The 14,812-nt window shown below is 38.8% G+C and overlaps 1 protein-coding gene across 1 annotated transcript in view; it reads right to left on the reverse strand.

The window, feature by feature from the left end:
* Positions 1-14,812, reverse strand: part of LAMA3 (laminin subunit alpha 3) — a 125,855-nt gene that overhangs the window by 45,173 nt on the left and 65,870 nt on the right. Inside the window, exons 28-39 of the mRNA XM_075744241.1 lie at positions 14,401-14,566; positions 13,870-13,996; positions 13,641-13,780; positions 13,164-13,279; positions 12,419-12,630; positions 11,378-11,582; positions 8,726-8,870; positions 7,809-7,949; positions 6,241-6,405; positions 3,183-3,284; positions 2,136-2,219; positions 938-1,168 (exon numbers count right to left, since the gene is read on the reverse strand). Coding sequence (XP_075600356.1) covers positions 938-1,168; positions 2,136-2,219; positions 3,183-3,284; positions 6,241-6,405; positions 7,809-7,949; positions 8,726-8,870; positions 11,378-11,582; positions 12,419-12,630; positions 13,164-13,279; positions 13,641-13,780; positions 13,870-13,996; positions 14,401-14,566 — 1,834 coding nt within the window. The remainder of the gene's footprint in view (positions 1-937; positions 1,169-2,135; positions 2,220-3,182; positions 3,285-6,240; positions 6,406-7,808; positions 7,950-8,725; positions 8,871-11,377; positions 11,583-12,418; positions 12,631-13,163; positions 13,280-13,640; positions 13,781-13,869; positions 13,997-14,400; positions 14,567-14,812) is intronic.

A 14,812-nucleotide genomic window follows, 5' to 3' on the forward strand; every position in this document is an offset into this window, starting at 1 on the left:
TGAGCAGTGGATGCACACATGAGACATAAGCCAGCCATAAATGTTGTTTTGTTCAGTCTCTCTGCAGCTGCTCCAGTCTAGATATTATTCTTTCATTCTCCTTTCAAAAACGCTTGCAAGGTTAGCACAGCAATTGCTGCTTTATGGTAACTCTCAGCCATTTTCTGAGAGAATAATTCCTCATATTTTGTGCACTTTGTACACCACTTATCTCTCCAGTACTTTATTCTGCTGCCTGGGGTGCTTACACATGGGAACAGTCAAGCTCTAAGCTAAGCAAAGTGACAACCAAAAGAATTACAGCTGCAGGGACAGCATCAGGGACAGGATATACAACTGTGGCTAGGATTTCACCATTCTTCAGGTAACAATATTACTTTGCAATGTTTACATTATCTTTCATAAAAATATCTCTAAATACATTTTTTGCAAAGATGTTAACTTCAGCTTTCAAATATTTTACTATAAAAATAGGGAAACTGTTAGTCGCTCTATGAAGATAGGAAAGTATCCAGATTTATCTAGGTTCAGGATACTTCCCCTGGACCTTGTCATGCATTTCCCTGATAAAATAAGGAAACTTGTCCACCTATAGGGTCTCACAGACTTGATCAAGTCAGCTCTGACCTTCCCTCCGTTAAAGTAAGTATTGACCGAGGTTATTCAGCCTCTCGTAGGGCATTACAGAAGAGTGCCTCATTATAATGCCTTACACAAGTAAAATGACATTCAAAGTTCCGCAAAAGCAATCATGAGTTGAATAACCCTACAGTGCTTCTTAGACAGTGAAAGTATTTGAGCCATCAAAAGTGCACACGCTTACAGGGAGCACATTTAATTACTTTAATAACTAGCCTGTTCCTCTAACTAAACCAGTAAGTATAGCTGTAGGCAAGACAGAAGATAATGGCACAGTATGGAGGCAAACGCTTCCTACCTGACATGAGTCACCAGCGTACTCCGGAGGGCAGGAGCATGTCTCTACACTGTACGCAATGCTGCCGCTTCCTGCGCTGGTGGCTTCTTCCAGCCCAACCTCACCAAGGGTTAATCGCTGAGTCTCCGTGAAGTAAAGGGCTCTGATGTGTAAGCCATCTAGTCTAGACAGGATTATCATCAGTTCTTCTCGGGATACAAGGTTATTGTTGCTGGCATGCCTGAAGTTTCCCTGCACATTAAGGGTACAAAATGAGCGCTGCCCTGCAGCTTCTTAAAAAAAAAAAGTATCTGCGAAGAAGACAGGATGACAGAAAAAGGGAGAAAAATCCCAGGGAACAGACCCCTCTAGTGCCAATTGGTGTGGGGTGAAATAGAGGTCAGGAAAAGAAATGTAACGAATGTAAACACAGGATAGGTGGAACAAGTAATAATGAGCATAAAAAGGGATGTACCCTTTACTTCGCAAGGTACATATGGCTTTGAGGTATCAAAAAGTGAAGAAGTGTATAGGTTCTTCTTCAGTCATCTAAATTTCTTCGAGGTATCACGCATCAAACCATAAAAGGGTGGAGGAAAATGCTTTTATTTTTAAGAGTAAGTGAAGTCCTACAAATCCAATCTTTTGAGGGCTGCCTTCACATGCTTTCTTGCTGCTAATAGACACAGCATTACTGAAAATGGAATCTGGCTTGAAGAAACATCTTTTTTTGCCTATATGTGAGACAGAAATAAATAACCCAGACTGACCTTCTGAGCACATATTAAAGGTAGGAATAATCCCTGCTAAGTTCACCTGCCTGAATGTTGGACACCCATTCTAAACTACGTAGCTAGGCACCAAGAAAAACAGATAACAGTTCATTCCATCCTTATTAAGTACAGTCTGGGGCTGCAATGAATCATCTACCATTGATGACTGATTCAGTATTACTCCACTGGCCCTGGAGTGAGTGCTAAGGGCTAAGTTGGACAAGATGCCTAACATAGAGGTGCTAAAATTAGGTGGCATGAACCAGAACCTAGGTTCAATGTGCCAGTAAAGAGAGAGAAAAAATAGTTTATATTTAAGGTCTACAGTATTGAAGTTTATATTCATTCACATTATCAAGTATTTGGTATTTCTGCACATATTACCTGCATATTTTTTATGTGCCGCTGGGAAGAAAAGGGAAAGCCATTCCATTTTCATTTCTTACCTCAACTAGTTGCACACGGCCATAATATTGACGGTCAGGCAGTGGGTTGTTGGGATCCATATAAACAATTTTCATTTGCTGGCCCTGTGTGAGAACAAGGATATAACATTGCCATTTTACTACTTTTTATGGTAAAGTGTTCAGATGCAATAAAATTTGGTGAAGCACATTAATCCTGTTCTTTGGGAGATATAAACTAAGTAATACTAGGAAAACCTTATATCATTTTTGTCAGCGAAGTGGTATAGCAAGCACTGTGTTCTAGTGTTAGCAGGGTTTTCACTGCTTTTGCCTATTACCAACCTCGCTTTCAAATAAAAACCCAAGAGAATTACATTAATGCTGACCAGTTTTCACAGGAACTAGTTATAACTTGTGAGTAAAAATGCTTTTGCAGTTTCAAGCACTTTCCTTTCAATTCTGGTGCACAAACAACTTTGGATACTACTGTAGTATCTTACGAGGCATGTTTCCCAATAAGAATCCTAGAACACTGAATTAGTATTTCTGATGGTCTGAAGAAACAAAATTCCCTTAGGAATTTCAACAAACAGTAAAATATTTCAATTTTGGCCCAAAAGTGGTTAAATTAAAAAAAACATGTTAACCTAAAATCCATTTTTGCTTTGGTCCCTTGAAGACACATAATTATGCTTAACCTTACGCAGAAGAAAATTCTCACGGAAAATGAGATTAATGCCACATGGAACCAGGGCATATTTTGCAGTGTTGAGGCCATACTTGTTGACAAGTGTGCAAGGCATTAATTATTTTTTTTCCACAGGTGCATTTTACAGAGAAAATCCTGTTTTATTTTTTTATTTGTTCTCAAGTCAGTTATGCTTAATAATATGTTACTTTGGCAATAGAGATAGGTGTGTTGATGGCTCTGAGCAAAATGCAGTAAAATCACTTTTATAGAAATGTAGCAAGTTGCTATAAAAGTTAAGCACACTATATGAGCAAAATTTGCCACAGTTGTCAGGTAACAGAAAAAATCATGGTATTGGTATTGCTTGAAAGAAAAAATAATATTTTAAAACTTACTGTTAGTTGTATATCAGGTCTCTTATCCAGAAGAACCATGCCTTCACTAGGTAAGCCAAAAGATTTCACTTGGTAACTTAGGAAGCCACCATATGAAGAAAGCTGTAACAAAATGCACAAGACAGGAGATACTTTACCACGCTATTGCTTGATATTAATATAACTTTGTATTCAAGTTTACCCCATCTTCCAGCACTGTAAATAATATATTTACTCTTTGTTCTTTAGACAAAATATGAAAATGTGTTGCTTGGAAGAAATGACTTTCTATTTTGTTTACTTTGTGTATCATCTGACATGACTTTTTGAACTGTACCTGTTACTGTTCTCTGGAAGGTTACCTGCATTGGGGTGTTTTTTTTCATACCTGGGATCACGCCATCTGTGGTCATGGAGAAATCACGTGTTCTCATGAACATTGTTCTTCCCCAGACTCTACAGAACAGATTTGGCTCATCAGTCTTACATTGTCATTGTAAGACTGACAATGAAAGTGGTAGTGAACCCGAAGAATAGCCATGAATAAAAAGGAGAAGTCAGACTAAGCATGTTTAAAGGTGGCTTTCATAGGCCCGCATTTGCTAACCTTACTACAAACATGAAGCTAATCAGGACGTCTTTGCTTCATCTCCTGGAGGACAGGACATCTACTGATATCATCAGCTGCTATCAGCTCTGCTGTAAACACACCATTGCTGTAGGCAGAGCTGAAACGACACTTCTTTTGGCTCAACTATAGGTGACCAAAGGCAGCCTCAAACCCAACCAAATACATACACTGCTGCCCAAAACAAAGACTTAGACAAGTATGTTTGAATCATCTGACCAACAGCTTCCCTGGGTGGTGTATGAGTGACTGAGTTCAAAACATATTGAGAGGAAAAGAAGCTCCAGGCACAGCCTAAACTGTGTGTGTTCCAAGAAGAGCCTAGAAGGAAGGTTTGCAGGTATTGGGTGAAATCAGGTGTTTTGCCAGAGACATATTACGTTTTACACCCCTTGCTGTCTGCCCTCATGGCTTACGCTTGGTTTTGACATGGGAGGAAGAACAGCTTTGTTAGGTTTTGGTGTTCTGCAGGTAAGCACCAGCCTTTGCTCTACCCCTTCCCATACACTTTGATGAATTACAAACAAAACAGAGACATCTCGGTACTAAATTTGTTCCTTGGATCACAGGGCCATAATTAAATACTATTATCTTTAGCCAACTGCATTTTCAAAAGCGTCATTTGGAACATTGGCTATATTTTGCCAACACAACCAAACAACTCTGTATAATTTTTAATTTTTTTTTTTTTTCAAAAATACAAGAAAATTCAAATTAGAGCTAATTTCCTGTTTAACACACATTTTTGGACTGCACCATATGCAGGCTGTTATGTTGCTGCTTTTTTAATGATTTTTTTTTTAAATGGAAAAATATTGGTGTTATAAAGTACCCTTTGTATTCTATATGTACAGTATTTATTTTCTAACATTGGTCTATTAAATAGAATGTTAAAACATACAAGAGCAGAAAATGGGGACAGTGTGATCTGAATTTCTCAATGACTGTTAGTTTCTGCACTGCTAAAGATTTTGTATTTGATTCCCTTTTAACGTCATAAACAGAAGAGAGAGGAAAGGAAATATACTCTGCTAAATATTAATGTTCCAGTGAAACTAGTTAAAAGGTTTAAGATAATGGAAAACAGTATTCATATCCTCATCATACTGAAAAATGTCTGGAGTGATCTTGTTCCCATTTTCCAGAAGAGGTGCTATCATTGGAAGTAGACCAAAAGCTAACATTTTCAGAATGCAATAACATGAATGATTGGTAAATTTATGAGCTTGTAAAACTAGTAACAAGATAGCATTTTGGGGGGGACTTTCACTACTACAGTACAACCAGTGTTAAAATATACACTTACATACTGTGTACAGTAAAAGCAGGGCCAAAAATAGAACCATTTTATTTGCAGTGTTGTCATTGTAAACAAAAGCAAGTCATGGCATGCCTAGTTAAATACTGTGACATGCAACATAAAACATAGCTGTGCTTAAAAAGGGTCATTACCTGCTTGATATTTTGTTATGGGAACAACAAAAGTCCTTTTGGTTTAACATTGGAGTAGATAAAGTGTGCTTTATGAAGAAATTTCTTTGAAAAATAATTTGTAGGCATTGAAACAAGAACCTCTATAACATTAACAAAAAGCACTCTGACTAACTGTGCTGTTCAACTGAAAGTTATTTACCTCTGAGCATAGGAGGGCAGGGTGAAAAATACTGCTCCAGTCTTTAAAATGAGGACTAAGAGGAACTTCCAAAAATGTACCATCTTTAATGCTCTTGTGTCTATCCCATTTTTTTTCACTTGCGTGAAAAATTGCGTCTGAAAAGCCTGTGTGGCCTGCAACTGGCTAGCAACTACTGACACCGTCGGAGTTGCAAACAGGGAGAACCTGGGGCTTTGGGCCTGCAAGCCACCACTAGCAAAGTCCCTCTGCTCACTGTGATCCCCAGGCTGAAACGCCGATAGGCAGTGACCGCGAGAAAAGACTGCTCCCACGCAGGAGTAGGAAGAGCAGCAAGCGGAACACAAAGGTTAGAAAACCAGGTGGTGTTCTTCCCAAGCATCACATCGAAAGCAAAAGGTGGGGTTTTCACGTGCCACTAAGCACGTAATCACCTTTTATTCTTTTGGAAATCTGCACAGGAGATACTCTAGGGCCTCTACAGGATACTCGGGCATATTAGCAAGCTCTATATGTTCTGGGTTTCAGAAAAGTGGTTGAAGGTACCAGCTCCCTGAACCATAGCTCTTGACCATGCTGTTCACATGAAGACCTCCTGGCACCAAGCAAGAGAATTTCGTCTGTGTTATTGGTTATAATTTTAACACTGTACTCAGTCGTAAAATGTTGTGATTTCTGGCATGACATGTAAGAGAGATAAGAATCTCGTGTGGGAGGGGAGAGAAATGTATCTAAGAAAAACCACGAGACTCTTTGTCAACAACGGTGGCAAAAAATGAATACATGTTATTAAAACAGATGAGTTGGGTGTCATTTACCTTCTCTCCCAGGTAAGACGGTGGTGCTTTCCAGTACAAACTATGCACTGAAGTAGGCAATTCTTGAACATCAGCAACTACACTATTACTGACTGGATTGAAAGTGACTGGAATGTCAATATTTTCATCCACCGCCTCCAAGCGCCAGTTCCTCATGTCCACAAACTAATGAAAATACATAAAGGAAATAAAAGCTTGTCTCATCCTTTATTAAACTTTACCAGCACTAAGTATTGAGAAGAAATTGTTTAGCCTCTATAATTCCCTTAGGATGAAATTCAACCCCTTCAGAGCCAGCCTAAAGTCTTTGTGCAATGGACGTTGCAAGGACCTCAAAAGAGAGCGCAAGTGGGACAGATGTGCCACAGCTACTTGGGATGCAGGCATGTGGTTTGTCACCTGCAAACTAAATTCTATCTTCAGTCACATGAAGACATAACCCTTCTGGAGGTGACTAGGAATTGTGTACACAAACCCAAGGATATAACCTGGAGGTGCTTTTTCAAGACCATTCCAAAATCAAACCAAGGACACTAACCTAAAAGACAGAGTGCAGACTTGTTGTGGTAGGCTAACTGGGAGGGAGGGGACGTGGCGGGATATTTTGGGGAGGCAAGCAGGCAATGTAGCCTAATATTCTGGCTCTTCAATGCACATTTTATGTTCATGGCTGTTGTTTCATGTAAGATTATACATCCTGTTATTTATTATTATACTTGGGGAAAGAAAGCATAGTGTGTATGTACCAGAACATTCTGTGGTGGGTTGCCCTTGGCTGGCCAGAGAAGTAAAACAAAAAGATAGACGTGTTTTCAAAAACAGTCTTTGGTGACAACAGGTAATCACTAGAGCAAATTTTCCTAAAGCAAATGGAAGTTTGCTGCTGACTTCACTGAGGCCAGATTTTCATCCTTTGCTTGTAAACAGTAAAGTGTCTCAATCTGGATTGCATCTAGTCTATGTCTAAGCCTAAACTCAACTCCTCGTCCATCATTCTAGGACTCTGCTTCTCTCTTTTCTTTCTCTGGCATTGTTTCAGACAGTTGTTGCCTTTTTTTTTTTTTTTTTTTTTTTTCAGTCTTCAGCCACCTTACCATTAATTTATGCTACTAAAATCATCTTCTCCTTTCTTTCTCACACTTGATGACATGTTTTTTATAGGGAAGGAAGGAAGACAATTTTTACAATCTCTGTAGAATCTGTCACACATTTCTTAGGTTTCAAAATGCATCTATGACATAGACATGTAAAATGACACGTGCTTATTAAAGCATCTTGAAGGAGACCATTGACTTTAATGATGAACTAGTGCCTGAAGATAAAGCAATAGAAGGCCAGCTCAACTTTCAGTCCAACTAGTGATTTGTAAACAAACAGGTAAAAAGGGCCATCTCTGCTGAAAGGCACTTTCAGACTACACCTAAGTCTTAACGAGGCTGCACTAAATCTGCACTATTGCTTGCAGAATATTTCTCATCCTTAGAAACTAATAAAATAGATTTTCGATTTTGGAAGAAATGGAATTAATGTAGGTTCACGATAGCAAAGAAAAAAAGTATTGGATACACCTTGGTTCTACGACGATCTGTGCTGCGGCAGTTGCTGGTTGCCCCAAAACAAAAGCAAGAGGTGCATCCCTTGGGATTAGAAGGGTCCAGATAAAAGGATCCTGGTCGGCAAGTGTCACATTCTGTACCTTCAACATTCTCCTATTAAGGCATAGATGAAAGAAATTTTAGGGCGTTCCTTTTGGTTTTGGTGAGGCCCCCAAAACCTCCTGCGCATAAAACAAATCTTCTGAAAGAATATTTATTTAAATGTATGGGAACATGAATGAAAAATGCGTGATTGTCTGGATACACCATATTCAAAATGCAAGTAAAACTGACTTCTTGGAGATTAGCTATGAGCTGTCTTTCAGTTTATAAAGTGAACCACTGAGTAATAAATATTAGTCAGAGACAGCTGGTAACTTCCCTGCCAAAACCCTCCTGCTGGCTTTCCCAAACCTACAATATAAAAGGTCACTTGTGAAAGTTCACATTTATCACATTTAATTATGCAGATCAGAACAAAAGATTTCCTGGATATAATGATGTGGTGAAATGTCAACTGACATAATATGGCTAAAAAAAGCATGGGACCTGGTTAACATCCAAAAGCCGAGATGCAGATGCATAAAGCAGATCTGTGCAGGGTACAGACTGCTTCAGTGAATCAATGGACATCTACACTGCAGCTCTATCCTGCAAAGCCCAAGACCACCTGTACAACTGACAGATACTGAACTCATTAAAAAATGGCATTTAACTGCTACTGTGATAATCTGTGCACATACTGCAAGGTGTGATGGTTTTCTACAGCTGCACTTAATTTTTACTGAAAACTTAATGATAAACTCACTTCATTCATCCCATTAAATACGAAATAGTCACTGATGTGCAAATAATGCTTGTGACTGCATAAGTAATTTGATTTATCTGACCTTGCAGAGACAAACTCCTGTCTGGGGATCGCAAACATCTGGTTCTGTTCCATCTCTGTTACAGTTACACGGCACGCAGTTTGGGAAACCGTAAGTACCCGGAGCACACTGATCACACTGCCGTCCTTTTATTCCTGGTTTGCATCTTTATCAACAAACAAACACAGAGGTGGGAGTCAACATGGGAGGCAGGAACGGAATGAAGAAAGGAAGATTAAAACAAAAGGCACAGGTGGATCTTTGAAGTGACTGCATGGCTATGACACTACTTTATGATTTCCACGGAGAAACAGCAGCAGGTTAATATCGTTCTCAGATTTGAATGGTGAGATGTTTTAAATGGTCATGGAACTGATGAGGAATGGATTTGATTCTGAAGGATACAAATGTTCACAATAAAATTAGATTTCTGTAGCTATTCAGTGCTTGCAGTGCAGAACTACTCTATACACCAAGGTGTGAAACATGGATGTTGCACACGGGTGAGAACTGGAAGATTTATAGCTGGCGGATGTGACTGGGCATTACTCAAGGCACGCACGGGCTAATAAAAAGGTGGGGAATCCCAGGCATATGAATAATTATGGGAACTTCAACCTGCCACAAGCCTTGGGTTAGTTTACAACTGTTCCCAAAGGATAAAATCCACTTTGCTCACAGTGAAGGCTGAGTGCCTTGAATTTGTTTAGGTGAAGTACAGCAGATGCAAAAACCAACACCAAACTATGAATGAACAAGGCTTTAGAGAAGAGAGAACATCTTTCCGTGGCAGCAGCTACTTCATCCTACCTTTACAAGAAACTTGCACAGTCTGATAAAATGAGTGAAAATGTAGGTGTGATGGTCTCTCTCCCTCCTGTCTATGCTGGTAAACTGTCTGTACCAGCCCAAACCAGGTTTCAAAAGAGTAAGGACTGTTGATAAAGAATGTCTGCCACCACCACCATTCACATCTTTACGTTTCGGTTGTGATGACAGGATAACTTTTAAAAGTCTCGGCCAGTTGGTGGAGTCTCCTTTGGCTCTCAGCACCAGATTCATATGGGCACTAATACTATGAATATAATGGAAATAAACAGTTAAAGTATGCGGACAAAGTAGACTGCACTTCACGTAATGTGTGAAAGCAGTTTCTCAATTCCCCAAACAATGGCCGAGGTTTCTCAGAGTTTCTGTGAATACGTTACCCGCACACACAGATAACTGGAGCTGGATGGGTACTTTGAACTTCATGTAATCCACAGAAGGAAAAGTATTAATCAGAATGTAGTAGTTAGCTATATACTTCAGCAATCAGTCCAAAAGTATTTGCTAAATGTCAAATTTTGCTTCAGAATTTTTTACCAATAAGCTGTCATTTCTTTGATATTTCCAATCAGGCTGCACATGAAAAATATTACCATTATAATCAGGCAATACAGCTGTTCAGTGAAACTGAAAGATGTGACTATTTGTGCAAAAACTATCTTCAATTTTACTCATGTAGAAATGTGCTAAGCCCCTTCTTTGAAGTATTAGATTTTATTTGACTGAATTATTTATTTGATTTATTTTTTGCATAGTGTTTATTTTGATTTTATTTTGTATTGTACGGGGAAAATGAAAACAAAGACTAGATACAGAATATGCTACACTTTAACCCTGAAACTCAACTTGTAAATATGAAAACAGATTCCTGTTTGGCTCTTGGGATAAGACAATTATTTGCTTCATGTGAAAGGCCAGACTTAGGAAAATAATTTATATTTTTTTCCTAAATAAATAATATGAGCATTCCCTATCATATTTACAGGCTTAATGGCAGAGCAGGAAGGAAAAATACCACTTTGTTAGAACCCTAACGTAGCCAAACCAACCAAACTGAACTAATCCTGGCCTTACACAACCTACTGGCTATCAGGTATTTGCACTTGCTATTTAAGGACTCGATGTCCCCAAGGAAATAATAAAAATGTTCAACAATACTAATATGACCGCATCTGAATTTAAGATCATTCCCTATGGTTGTGGCCGTATGCTATACCTATTTTAGAGAATGTAAATAAGAGAATAAAACTAAAGAATTTATTCTCATCTCAGCATGCTGAGTTACAGAAAAATAAGCAAACGTCACACAGAAGGCATAATTTTAAGGGCATTTATCACCTACAGTTCCAACTGAACCATATTTTCCATACGCAGAGCACCTGTCATCAAAGTTTCTCAAAATTCATTGCAAACATTCAAGCTTTACAGTACTTAAAAACGTCATTAGATTTAAATCCAGACATTAGACTGTGGAACATCAACTGCAAAGTTTTAAGAATTTGGGAAATATTGTACACCATTACAAACGACATACATATCCAGAAGTCAGGAGCTCTGATCCGAGGTCTGCTACTAACTGACATTGGACAAGTCATATGAGCTGGGCACGTCACTGGCAAACAGAATGCAAGCGCAGGAATCCCACCATTAGCTACCTGCACAAACCAAGTTTCCAGTAAAACATTGCAGGTGTCCCTGAAACAGCTGAGTCCTCACTACCACCAAGCACTGCTTAAAGCCCTATTCACCCTCATCAAAGTTTCCCATGTCCTCTCCAAAACCCAGAAAAGAATGGTGAAGCAAACCACTCGTGCATCGTTTACAACGCACATAACCCAAACTTACTTGCATTGCCCGTTGGTTTTTTCACATTCTGGGCTTGCCATACTGACGACTCCTCTTTCTGAACAGTTGCAGCTCTTGCAGCCAGCAAGAGGGTGATAGCTGAAGTAATGTTTCTCACACACTTCACATTTTGGTTTCACAGTTTGCGGAGGGCAAATGCATTTACCAGTCATGTCATCACAAAGACGCTGCCCGCAGTTGCATACTAGGTCAAAGAAAATGTTCTACAAATCAATCACGCCTCAACTTACAATGACCAACTCTTATTGAACTTGCATATGGAATAAACACACACAACCTTTATGTATAAAGGACATGATTCTTTTCTCTCTTTCACTAGTTTTAAGCTCAGGGTCATGGAAACCAACTATGTGACTGTCATGGCAGTTTCAAAAAGTAGCTTTAGTGCCTGGCTCTCTTCCACAGATTGGTTGCTTAACTTCACCACAGGCATTATTAATCACTTCCCAAAACTGGCAAGGATTAAACGACAAATAATTTTGGTGTTAAGGGCACCACTTATGCAAAGCAACGTTTATAAACATCGAGTATAATACCTGGGAAAGCAGCCAAGGACTGTTGGTGTAATCTATAAATGTTTTGATGTTATTAAGAATAACATCAGAATATGAGGAATTAAGAATGCTATATCTCTGATTATCTATGGAAAGTCTTGAAGGTGTAAACTGGGATACAACAGTAGTAACTTGGAAAGGATTTAGCAATCAGTGCAGAAAAAATCCATTTGACTGAAAGAGTGGCAATATGGATTTTAACCAGTTGAAGTGTAAGCCTGCTACACCCGATCAGACAGCACATGCGAAGGCACACTTCATCGTGAACTAGGTGTGCTTTCAGGGAATGGGGTTACTTCTGCCTTAAACTGAAAACTATGCTATGCTAAATCTAAGCTGGCTCAACCAGCCTCTCATAGGATCAAGCTCTATATAGAAAAGTGAGGCAGCGGTACCTATGCCGTAAAATCAGAGAATTAAAAAAAAGGTCGGGTCAGGTGCTGAATAAGTGTCAGCATGTACTTACACTTGCAGAATGGGAATCCATAGTAGCCAGTTTGGCATCGGCTGCACTGACGACCGATGACATTAGGTCTGCAAACACACTGTCCTCCCAGGGGGCTGCAAGTAGGACTCATGGCACCTGCGCTATGGCAATTACATGGCAGGGCTCCGTTGTTGTAGAAAGCCACTAGTGACCTTACAGAGTCCTTACAGAAGGCCGATGATTCTTCTGGGCTATTTAAATTGAAATATAAATCATGTAAGCACCGGCACTTGGGAATTGTTATGAGCGTGCTCTGCAGTGGTTCAGTAAATTAGGGTCCTGTCTTTCAAACAGTTCTTTGACATAAGGATGGCATCAGTACACATGCAAGGATATATACTTCAATTAAATTAGTGGTGAATGGCTTTGAACAGGCAGGTTAGAGATTTTTTTCGAAGAAAGTGCATATATTAGTCATATCAGTTCAGACATGCCAAGCAAAATACCAAATACCAAAGATGGAAATACCAAAGACAGAAAGATGACATAGATTTTCCTCTTTTGTACTGTGAGCAATAAAGCTCTACCTTTACATTTAATTTACAATAGAAAGTAATGGAAAAATGACTCATGGAAATTTAATGGGCCAGCATAAGCCATGAAAAGCATTTTAATGTAGCACAATGATGGGGATTTTATACATGTGTCTTTGTAATACAGAGTAAAAGTAATATTAATTCCCAGCTTGTTGTCAATGTTCAGTTTTTTAGAAAGTGATGCTTACTCAATATAAAAACTGTTTCCTCCACATTGGCTGATAAAATCAAATGACTTGTCCACTGTCTTTTTGTCAAGAATTTTGTAACTGTAGGTGTCTGCTGGAACAACTAAGACATTTTCCTTAAAACAACAAGAAAGCTATATTGTACATTTCAGAGAAAAGCAAAAGACACAAGCTAAGGCATTTATATATTTAAAAGTTGCTTCATTATGTGTTCTGGATTTTCTTAAAACACATAACATTTTAACTGAAAAAAATAGGGAAATATACTTTCTATCTTCCCCCCCGCAGAGTTGTGATGCTACAAGCAGTGTACAATAAAAAGTGTATAGTATCTTAAAAATTTAAAATGAAACAGAAGCAGTGCAAAAACATTAAAAGACAAATTATTTCTTTTTGACTTTCATCTTTGTATCTATCTTTAAATGAATTGTGAAACTGAGAATAACATTTCCAAGTACATTTATGTAATAAACGTACCAGAACCAGCACTCTTCCATCAGGTATCATCACTGTAACAGAGACCTCAGGTTCAGAAATGTCAAGCTCAATTTGGTTTTCTGCAATCACCTGATCCCGACAGCCAGAGGTATGAGGGCAGAATGAAGCATTGAAGGAACCTAGAAGAAAAAAACCATAATGCCAAAAAATGCTCCATGTGCCAAAATGCTGAGAAAGGGAAGGGGTTAGATCAAATTCAGATGCTTACCTGACCACACACGTCCTGCATCCACACGCACTTGCACAGGGAACGCCGGGTGTGCTGGCTGATAAAAATGTATCACAAACACATATCTGCCCAAGTGGGGCACTCTGCCACCCAATGTAATCTGGTTCTGCAGAAACAAGATCAGTTCAGATAGTGTATTTGTTTTGTGAAGTATTTTGGGGTTTATGAGCTGTGCTCTGTGCCACCTACCTGCAGTGAAAGAGAGGGGGCTTAGCATCTCTCAGCAAGTCAAATATCATCAAAGAATATGGCATTACAACTCTATGCTCCTATCTGCATGCCAAGCACATCTAACGTTCTTCTGCAACCTGTCAGACTACTGCATAGTTTAGAAAGAAACTGGCATTTTTGTTTCTCTCTGTATATTGTCTTTGTGGCTTATTCAGTCTGCAACATTTTGATCATATCACATCATTCAGTTTTGATTCTCTTAAAGTGTTTCATCTATTTAACTTTACTAAAGAACATATTTTGTGACTTAGAAAACAAGGATTTCAAAATACGAGATACCTGTAACGGTGTCAAGGTGACTCCATTAACTGATTCAGACGGTAAAGGGGCACTCAGTGGATCATAGAGTATATTTCTCCGTACTTCAGAAATTTCCCCATCCTTAAACGCATCTAAAACCAAAGTTGCTGGTGGTGTTTCATACACTGAGGGAACGCATGTTGCACTAAACGCAGAATTATAGTAATTACTCTTGGGGCCAGGAGAATTTCTTAAGCTTCATAAAAGGAAAAGCAGTTTACTCACAAAAGTCAATATATTAGACTGTATTACAATTAATAATGCAATAGTAACCCCTGTTGCTCTTTGGATTCTATGTAAATGATCAGAAAGTAAATGAAAACAAGAGGTAAGGATTTAACTCACAAAAGGGAAAATGTACATTAATTCATTTTATTCAATCAAAATTTCC

Source organism: Balearica regulorum, chromosome 2, assembly GCF_011004875.1.
Source record: "Balearica regulorum gibbericeps isolate bBalReg1 chromosome 2, bBalReg1.pri, whole genome shotgun sequence".
In the NCBI taxonomy this organism is placed as follows: domain Eukaryota; kingdom Metazoa; phylum Chordata; class Aves; order Gruiformes; family Gruidae; genus Balearica; species Balearica regulorum.